The sequence below is a fragment of the Cucurbita moschata genome, unplaced genomic scaffold (assembly GCF_002738365.1).
Source record: "Cucurbita moschata cultivar Rifu unplaced genomic scaffold, Cmos_1.0 Cmo_Scf00014, whole genome shotgun sequence".
NCBI lineage: Eukaryota > Viridiplantae > Streptophyta > Magnoliopsida > Cucurbitales > Cucurbitaceae > Cucurbita > Cucurbita moschata.
Window position 1 is genome coordinate 3,228,846 of NW_019268530.1, and position 10,581 is coordinate 3,239,426.

The following is a 10,581-nucleotide window of genomic DNA, read 5'->3' on the forward strand; positions in this document are numbered from 1 at the left end:
CGTATTATTTCATGCTATCTTCCTAGGATGTATCAACATTCATTCAACTTGAATGTGTATTAAGAACAAAAAGGGTGGATTATTTATTTGATCATCCAAATGAAAACAAATTGGTTGGTGATGAAATCTAGATCAAAATGTGTATAAGTAGCAGAGAGGGAGCCCTGAATCATCATCCCCAACACAAACAAATCCAAAAATCTTAGCTTTTTGAGAAACAAAATGGCTTCTGGGTGCAAATGTGGTGACAGTTGCTCCTGTGGAGATAGCTGCAACTGCCAATCTGGGTATCTATCTATATATCTTCTTTTTCTCCACCTTCTACTTACAAGTCGCTTCATTTATTAACCCATTTTTCCAATCTTTGCAGGTCTATCACAGAGGCCTTCATCCTCAACAAGTAATAATGATTTTGATTGATTTATATTTTGTTTAAATTCTAATACCACGACCATCCGGTGTCAAATTTGGTTTCTGAATCGATTAAAAAGATTTCAAACGGGAAGAACGAAAAGTTTACAGAAATCGTTTATGATCTTTTATCTCTAGGTTTGTAATGTTGTATACAAATGAACTATGCAGGGATGGGTGCAGCTGTGGGAGTAGCTGTTCATGTGACCCATGCAACTGCAAGTGAGCAATGGGAGGGATGGATAAGCCCCAAACAACAAAGCTTCTGGTTCTTAATACAATAAATTGATGAATCTACCCACAAAGTTTGTTCCTCTTTTTTTTTTTTTTTTTCTTTTGGAATAATGTAATCAAGTGAGCCATGGAAATTACAAGTCCATATGGATTTGGGTTTGCTATGGCTTCAACCAATGCGTACTACTTATATATTGTGGGTTTAGGGTTTCATATTCATCAAACATTCGACTATTTCAAATTCTGTCTAATATCAATATTTGTGTTTTCTTTGAATTTTCTTCTATATTGTTCTAACGGCCTAATTCGATTTTAAAACGCATCTTTGAATTTCCTCTCTACAACCGATGCGGGATCTCACAATCGTTAACTTTTCTCTCCCTCCCTCAAAAGAGATGAAAAGAATGAAAGATTTAAATATACAAGAACTGAAATCTATGCTCACTTTGACATTTTCGTTGTCAATATGTTGACATTTTCGTTGTCAATATGAAAAGAGATCGATAGAATTAAGGTTAAAATGGTAAATTGAGTGTTGATTAATAAAAATTTACTTATTTTTCAAAATATTAAAAGATTAGGAAGAGATTAAGGATTCCGAAAAGGAATTAGAAAAGGTATTATAAATAACATTCATTCATTTATTCATTCATTATGTTATGAGCGAATTTTTGTTCCAAATAATCATGCCGTTGCCGCCGTCTTTTGCCGCTTCACCGCCGCCAATTAGCGCCATCGTGGAGACTTACGGACTGAGATGGACGAATAACAATTTGGCTCTGATAGCCATTTGTTTCCTCATTATACTCTACCTCATCCTCTTAAATTTCTTCAAATCCGAATTAGAATCCGGCAGTGAGCCAGCCGGAGCATTGCCGGTAGTGCGAGAGCCGGAGATTGTACGGGTTGAGGCCTCGGTTTTCAGTTACAAGGAAGCCGATGGAGGTCACGACGATGAATGTGCGATTTGCCTTGACGAATTTGAAGATGCCCAAAAGTGCCGGAAGATGAATAACTGTGGCCATATATTCCACCGCCGCTGCATTGACCGGTGGCTCAAGGTGGACCGCCACTGCCCCCTTTGCCGCAGCTGCGTTTGCGTAGTCGTTCATCCATGATAAGATCATCGGAGTTTCTTCGTCGGAGATTATTTTGTTATCTTTGGGTTAGTTCAAATGTAAACAAATTAGTGCTTTTTTTTTTTCGAAAATTAAATAATATATTTTATTTTTTTCAAATCTCATAAATCTACTAATATTTATTCAAAATCTCATTCTTATTTTAAATATATATTTCTTATCCAATTAATTACCTCTTGAAAGATTATATTATATTTTCTATCGAGTTAGTACGGTAGACTTACTACATTTACTATATAAGTCAAGTTACACTAACCAAAGTTTGTAACTCGCTCAGAACTAAGATCGAGTCGATAATGATTATCATGTGAAATATCAATTTTTTTAACTAATAAATTTATAAAGAAAGATTAAATGTTTTATAGTCTAATCTCAAATTTATTGTATAAGATACATCACTCACGTGTCTGATTTATATCAAATCATTTGTAATTATAAAGAGTGAATAATATTAATAGACTTTATCTAATTTAGGCTTTTTAAGTTATTTTTTTAGTACGATACTCTATGTGTCAACCATATTTGGTTTAAGATTAAAAATATGTTCATATAATGGATAATATTATGATGTTATGTTGTAATTAAAAGTTTAACGGTCCAAATCCACTGCTAACCGATATTGTCCTTTGGCTTTCCCTTTCGAGTTTTCCCTCAAAGTTTTAAACGTGTCTGCTAGGAAAAGATTTCTGCACTCGCTCTAAGAAAGATTGTTTTGTTCCTTTCAACAACCGATGTGGGACCCCCAATCCACCTTTCCATTCCGAGTTTCCCCTAAGAGTTTTAAAACGCGTGTGCTCGGGAGAGGTTTCTACACTCACTCTTATGATGAATGTTTTGTTCCCCTCTCCAACTATGTGGGATGCCCAATCCACCCCTTCAAGACCCAGTGTCTTTACTAGCACACCGCCTCGTATCCACCTCCTTTGAGTCTCATCCTCCTCACTAGCACATCGCTCAGTGTCTGGCTTTGATATCATTTATAACGGCTAAAGTCTATTACTAGCCGATATTGTCATTTCTAGGCTTTCCCTTACCGTTGTTCTCTCTAGATTTTTCCTTTAAAATTTTAAAACGTGTCGACTAGAGATAGTTTACCATATTAAATGATTTGTTTACCTCTCCGACTGATATGAGATCTCACAAACAAAAAAAAAAATCAAAATTATGACATTAAAACATGAATTTTCAGGTTAGAATTGAAAGCCAATTAATGATAAAAATTTGGTCAATAAATAATTTAAATTAATATAAAATTAATTTTGTTGAGGATTTAAAATAATAAAAATTAACTTGTTTTTCAAAAGATAATTTCCTAAAATGGATTAGTAAATCTATAAAACTAAAATTACTTGAAACAAAAATATTGCAAAAGGTACAATCATGCCATCGCCGCCGTCTTCTGCCGCTTCACCGCCGCCAATTAGCAAGATGGTCAACACTTCCGGACTGACATGGGGGGATGAGTATTTAGCTCTGATAGCCGTTTGTACCGTCATTATACTCTACCTCATCGTCTTAAATTGCATCAAATCCAGATACTTCAACGAATCAGATTCCGGCTATGAGGCAGTCGGAGCATTGCCGGAAGTGCGAGCGCCGGTGATTGTACGGATTGAGGCCTCGGTTTTCTGTTACAGGGAAGCCGACGGAGGTCACGGCGCCGAATGCGCGATTTGCCTGGACGGATTTGAAGATGGGCAAAAGTGTCGAATGATGAATAAGTGCGGCCATATATTCCACTGCCGCTGCATTGACCGGTGGCTCAAGGTGGAGTGCCATTGTCCCCTTTGCCGCAGCTGCGTTTGTGCCGTCGTTCATCCATCTTCTTTTTGAAGAAGATGATCGGAGTTTCTTCGTCGGAGATTATTTTGTAATTTTAGAATTGAGTGTAATTGCAGATTTTGTAATTTTAGAATGAAATCTTCCAAGATTAAATTCAATTCTTTTTTTTTCCAAATCAAATCAAACATTTAGTCCAATAATATATTTTAACATCTAATGTATCAAACTATATATTATTTTATTTCAATATGATAAAATATTTATTTCACCGGTGTCAATTTCATTTAAATTTTAAGTATATATTTATTTTAATTATATATTTCTTTTTTTATATTTAATATATTAATTAAAAAAAAATTAAATTTATTCTTGGGATTAAATTGATGTATCTACTTAGAGTTTTGTCAATGATATTAGAAATTTAAGTCAATTTTTTTCGAGTTATTTGTAATTTCAATTCGGTTAAACATTTTGTGGTGGGACTCGACCTCTGAACTGCACATGAAATAAGTTTCTGCTTCATATAACTCAGTTATTCCTTCTCTGTCATACCAGAGAGAGAGAGGGAGTGAGGGAGTGGAGTCTTATTATTCAAATCAGAAAGTTAACATTTAAGAAACTACTCATATACTTGTCCCATAAAGTGCATTTTATCTTGTGAGATTCTGTTTTCGGGTTAATTCCTAAAATGTTAAGCTTATTAAATCAATACAATTATCAGTCTCACCAATCACCCCTATAATCACAAAGGATAAACTCGTATAAACAGAAATTCATAACACCTTAGTATTGTGAATGTTTGCTAAATCCGATAGTGTGAAAATTGTCTTATTTATAATCAAATAAATTATAAGGATATAGAAAGAGTAATAAATGGAAATAACAATGAAAAGATACCTAGATATTTACCTTATAATAAAATATCAAATATGATATATATGATAAACTATAATTTAATATTAAATATTCTTAACCAGTATTGAATTCTAAAAGTAGGGTGCGATAGATTGTAATTAGAATGGGTCGCATTGATAAAAAAAAAAATTCAATCTACAAAAAGATTCAACTCAATTAGATGGTCAAAAAGTGACAAAAAGCATTCAGAATTAAATATAAAACAAATAGCATTAATTAGTACATCTAAAATTCCTATGAACTCCAAAAGCCCCAACTCCAACGGTCATAAATTACACTTTTTGGGTTCAAATTAATAATACACCGCCAGCAACCACCGCAATACATGTCCGCGCCACCGCCCCCAACAACCTGATCCTACGTCTCATCGCCGCCGCAGAGGCCACCGATTTCTCCGTTAACTTTTCGGCACCCAACGGGTAACTGCAGGCTTTGTAACCTGTACAATCCCAAAATAATATTTACATAACAGGTCTCTAAGCTATACACTATCATCCAATAGATCTCAAAATAATATCTTAGGTACTACCACAAATCTATTAATATAATTTAACCTAAGATCTATTAATTTTATTGTAAGAATTGAAATGATAAATAATTAAATTAAAAACTATATGATTAACTGAAGTATCTTACTGGGGTCGGTGGAAGTGAGGACGCCAGTGTGATTGAAATCGCAGTTGAAATCGTGGCGACCAGAGGACTGAAAGTAGGCGTCCATGGCGTAGGATGCATGTGACCGCACTGTGTTCGGATCGTAGCAGGCCCCACCTGCTTGTATGGGCCCACAGTCCACTCCACTGCTACACACGTAGTCAATATTCTTCTGCAACGCTTCATCTGACGCGTCCGTTTTCGGCACGCACCACTTCCTCCCACCATCCGACGGCTGCGGCGCCTGCCCTGCCGGTGCTGTGGGGCCCGTTGTCTGTTACATCAATATCAACGGTCACAATCCAATATCATCTGGAATAAATGTGGTGCGGGAATTCACCCAAAAAAGGCAAAAGAAAAAGAAAAAAGCGTATTTACTTTAATGCCATGGAATTAGGAAGAAAAATGGAGGGTAATTCCGTCAGAAAAAAAATTAGGACAGGTGGCGTTTTGCCTCCTTAGACAGCAGGACCGCACTATGGACTTGCTGTCAGAAACTCGTACACCCACGCGTCAGTTTTTTATTGGTTAGTAAAACGACAAATTTACAGGTGATACTTCGAGACCAATTAGGGAGCAACACGCGTTATCGAACTCATGGGAAGAGGGGTTTCCGTGTAATACTCTTCTTCCACTGGTCCGCAGACCAGTAATTTGGCGTGCCTGGATAATAAGTTAATTTACTAACATGCGCCCACCGGGTTTGGCATAATTCCGGCAGAGGCTAAGGGATTTAAATAGATGAAGAAGGGGTTTACCGGTGAGTTTCGGAGGATGCCGACGTCGTAGACCGGAGTTAGATCGGGCTTGAACAGACCGTAGTTCCGCTCCGAGACCGACGGTTTGAGATTCTCGTTGAAAAGAGAGAAGACGTAGGTTTCAAAAGTTCTGTTGGGCATCATTGGCGTCCCCTTACCGGAGTTCACGTGCTTCACGAGGTTCTGGTTGTAAGAAATAGCGTTTTCCAAGCTCACGCCGGGTTGGTTCGGGTCACCGGCGGATGGCCACCCAGTCTCCGCCACGACGATGTCCACATCCCCGTACCCGAGCTTGTTCATCGCTGCGTGAACCGCGTCCATCTGCGCATCGAACATATTCGTGTAGTGTTTTCCGGTGGTGTTGTCGAAAAATCCGGCGTTCGGCTTGAACAGCGCGTAGTCCAACGTCGCCGGTCTGAATCCAAAGAATGGATACGGATTCACCATGAACGGCGTCTTTGTCTTGCGATGAAACTCGAGGATCGGAGCGAATATGGCTCGATCGTACCCCTTCCGAAACCGCCCGGTACTCGGCGGCTCCGATGCCGACAAAATCCCCAAAGAATGAGGAGACGAAACCTTAATATCAGTAATATTCGCGAGGGTTAAAGCGGAATGTAAAGCCTTCATCGCGGGGAGCATATGAGCTATGAGATTCTTGTCGGAGGTGGCGAGGATCTCGTTCCCGACGGCGATGTGGTTGATGAGAGTGTTAGGGTGAAACGGGAGAATGTTATTGGCAATCCAGGATTGAGCGGCGGGGAGCTTGGCGAGGGCCGGAATGTCGCCATTAGCGACAGAGACTGTGAGGGCGATGCCAGTAGCGGCGAAGGCACGGAGAATATCGGGGTTGGCGTCAAAGATCTTGACGCGGTCGATGGTGGTGTGGGATTTGAGGAAGGCGGCGACCTGGGAGGGCGGAGGGAGATTGTCGGCGACGGTGCCGTAGTTGACACCGATAGAGTAGGTGGCGGAGGAGAGGCGGAGGAAGAGAGAGAAAAGAAGGAGAGAGAGAAGTAGAGAATTAGCCATTGGCGAAGGGAGGGAGAAATGAGTGGAGGTTTTTGAATCGTTTTGTGCAGAAGAGAGAAAGGAGGGGGCGAGTGAGGTAATGCACCTCGGGAATCTCGTGGGCCCACTACTGGCCCATGCCTAACTCATAAATATCAAAATAAAATGGCTCAAATAATGCGAACATATTGGAATATATGATTTTGCTTGTATCCTATTTAAAGGTTTTCTCATTCTTATTAGAAGGTTGGATGAAATTATATGGACTAATTAAATAAAGTTTATAAGGTTTTGGATCGTAATCACGTGAATTCAAAACTACTCTTTACTCAAAATTGTTGTAATATTGATTTCGAAGTATGATTAATGTTAGACGATGTTTGTTTTGTGGCTCACATAGGGATCTGATGTGATATGGCTCACACATGTGACCAACTTCACTAGGTTTTTAAGGAGGACCAAGTTTAGAAGCTACGGTCGAATAAAACAATGCAAGAAATTTGTATATAATTGGACAGGGAGAAAATGTACATCACCTCAAAGCGGTTATGCTATGAGATCCTCGTATCAATTTTAGAGATGAACCAAGAACATTAGACCCAGATATCACACCTATTAGAGAGGAAAGCAAAGGTAGGGCAGGAAAGGAAAAAATCAAATGGGCCGAGGCCCAATGAAGAGTTCTTGAAACGTTGTTGGGCCAGGCCCATAATGATGAGTAGCCAATGAAATTGGAGAGAAGAGAGAGAAAGAGAGGGGGAGAGAGAGGAGAAGAAAAAGTAATGGTTTTTTGATGAGTGTGAAGTGGGAGACAATAAATAATCTCCCCCGTGTTTTAACGCTTCTTTCCGTCTTCTCCTTCTCCTTCTCTTCTTCCTCCCCCCACCCACATGTCTGCTTCTGGAACTTCGTTTCCGGACCCCGACTGGCCCCGTCAAGGTTCCACCCGACCCGACTTACCTTCTCCCCACCACTTCCCTCCCGACCCTCTCCTCTCCTCTGGCTCCTTCATCGACTCCTCCACCGCCCGATGCGGAACCCTACCTTCTTCTCCCGACTACGCCCGAGATCTTGACGGGAATCATCGCAACAAGCCTGACACCTCCGCCACTCTCCGATCTCCATTGCCTGCTGACCCTCTCAACCCTAAGAAGCTTCCTCCCGATTCTCCTACTCCAGGAAATGGAGATTCTTCGGCACCCAAGAAGGTGTCCGCCTCCAGAGGAACCGACGCCTCCCCCAAATCCGCCTTATCGGAAAGGCCTAATTGGCTACCACCTGGCTGGGTGGTGGAAGATAGAGTTCGCGCCTCCGGTGCTACAGCTGGAACGGTTGATAAGGTGAATTGGTTCCTTCTCTTATGCCTTCAATCCTTTACGAATGTTCATTTCTTAGTTCATTCTCTTGTCTGGTGGTTCTGAGGAATATTTTTTGGTAATTAATCGACCATGCAAGTATTAGTCTATGCCTCTGGCTACTGACCTTTTTCTCTGCAATTTTATGTTTGACGATAGAACAGGGTCTTACTGTCTTTTATTATTATTATTTTTTCTTTCTACTCTACCTGTTTGACAATCGGTTTAGAATTTTCAACCAGTAATGGATGATTTTTTGTGATACTGTGACGTTTACTCCTACTGCGTTGGAAACCTCGGATAAGAACATGAACCAATCAGAAGAAATGCTCATTGATTACCGAAAATGATCTTTTGTTTTTGCCTTAAAGGGTTGGTTGTACCATTCCTTCTCAGTTGCTCTCCTATCAATTCTGGAAAGAAAGAGTTATATCAAGTAGTAAAGGATTTAGTAACATTCTGGATGGGTGATCATCTGAAAAATGGATCACTAGCTAAACTCTGTTATATTGATGGATATTGCAGTTTTTGTTACCTATTTGGTGATTAAAAAGTTCAATAGGAGCAAGTAAACTAAAGGGATTCATTTCATCAACATGGTCAGGGGTCTTCCGTAGATTTGTTGGAGTTTTTTTGTCCCCTATTTGGTATGGCATTTAATTATGTTCATGTCCTTGCTTTTGAATCAGCTTATTTGACAATCCAAGCAATTCTGTCTCACAGTTACTTAGAACAAACTTTCTTGGTACTTTTCTCTGGATAGTGAACAAGACTCGACAAACTTTGATATAGATTAGGTGCTTCTTTGGATTTTAGTATTCTAGCTAACTTTGCACTTATATGAATTCAATTAGCATAGCAGAGTTTGGTTGTTAGGATGGAGACCATTGGAAAAAGCTTTACACAAACCTCCACTGCTGTGTTGATAACCAGTTCATAAATGGTCTGGGTCGAATTTGTAGAATAATGTTGATCATTTGATCTCTCCTTGCGTTTTGGTGAATAGCTTTGGACTCGATATTTGTAGATTTCAAATGCTCTTGCTGGAATCGTGCACCTCATAGGATATGTGGCTGGTGCTTTGTGCTTGGCATATGATGCTTCACTAATTGTCATGTTTGAGATGGGTTCTACCTTAGTTTTGTATTCATGAGTAGCTTTGTTTAAAACCATATTCACATTGCTGATAGACAAAACAAGTGCAAGCAATCAAGTACGGTCACAAGTACCATCTAGCATTTAATTATTGAGAAAGAGTTCGTATGGAAATTTGCTTATGAATTGAGTTCCTTTCTCTTTTTTCCTTTTGTTTTTGTCATGTCGTGCTGAATTAATTGTGAGCATGCTTGGGCCCCATTTATTACTTGAGGTTCCCCTTTCCTTTTATTCCGTTTTAAATGTTTATTGAACAAACAAACAGCAAAGAATGTTGAGAAAAATCTAATATCCCCATGTCCCTTGCAGTACTACTTTGACCCAAAATCAGGTCGTCGCTTCCGGTCTAAGATTGAAGTTCTTTACTTTCTCGAAACAGGAACGTTAAGGAAACGGAAGAAATCTTTAGACGGCAATGTGAGTCGAAAGCTAACACTCCTTCTTTAGCACCAAATAGATATTCAGATCTTCTCATCAATTTTTCACTTTTACTGCTTTGCAACTCTGCAGTCTGCTGATGGCTCCGAAGAACCAAAGAGCAAGAAATCTTCAAGCAATGCTAAATCTGCTCCTTTAAACTTCGATTTCTTCAATGTGCCTGAAAAGGTCGAGTGGGTTCTCACAGACCCTTCTCAGGAGGCCTGGACGCCGTTTATTAACAACGAGAAGGTACCTGAATCGACTAAACGCGAATGGGTAGCAGCCTTTCAACTCCTCGGGCGATCGAAAATCTGAAGGTTGAAGGGAAGTTGAACCCTTTTGGACATTTTTTTTGGGAACGGCCATCCAGGCAAGAACCATCATCCCTTCCTCCCTCCCTCTAATGGCTTCCCATCTGCAATTCTTTTGGTCTTTTTTTTTTTGGAAGGAGCAGGTGAGGTTGAGGGAAGTGTTGTGAAATCCAGATTTGGTTAGTAAAGATTACTGCAAAAAAGAAAAAAAAAAAAAAAAACAAAATCATGACTCTCTATCTAACTGGACTTATGCCTTGGACCGTGGAAGAAGTGTTGGATCAAATTATGTAGGTGGGGGCTGCTGCTCATTTCACATTCTGAATCCAATGTGCTTGAATGAGTATCTCTATTTTGAATGGTGTCTGTATTTTTTTGTCTTGTTTTTGATTCAGAATTGATATTTTTGTGGTAATAATATTGATGTTGCATGGGA

General features: G+C 39.5%; 2 protein-coding genes across 3 annotated transcripts; one reads left to right on the top strand and one right to left on the bottom strand.

The window, feature by feature from the left end:
• Window positions 1-4,619: 4,619 nt before the first annotated feature.
• Window positions 4,620-6,962, bottom strand: LOC111452230 (glucan endo-1,3-beta-glucosidase-like). The gene is made up of 3 exons (XM_023092836.1): window positions 5,894-6,962; window positions 5,118-5,409; window positions 4,620-4,920 (listed from the first exon to the last, which is right to left on the bottom strand). Exons 1-3 carry the CDS (start codon window positions 6,923-6,925, stop codon window positions 4,769-4,771), a joined length of 1,476 nt encoding a protein of 491 aa, XP_022948604.1. The 5' UTR covers window positions 6,926-6,962; the 3' UTR covers window positions 4,620-4,768.
• Window positions 6,963-7,654: 692 nt separating this feature from the next.
• LOC111452236 (methyl-CpG-binding domain-containing protein 5-like) lies at window positions 7,655-10,581 on the top strand. Of its 2 annotated transcripts, none has more exons than XM_023092842.1 (3): window positions 7,655-8,244; window positions 9,724-9,835; window positions 9,923-10,581. In XM_023092842.1, the coding sequence occupies exons 1-3, from the start codon at window positions 7,795-7,797 to the stop codon at window positions 10,147-10,149; spliced, it is 789 nt and encodes a 262-aa protein (XP_022948610.1). In that variant the 5' UTR covers window positions 7,655-7,794; the 3' UTR covers window positions 10,150-10,581. The 2 variants fall into 2 exon arrangements, with proteins under 2 accessions (XP_022948610.1, XP_022948611.1); XM_023092843.1 differs by having other exon boundaries at window positions 7,661-8,244; window positions 9,724-9,831; window positions 9,925-10,581.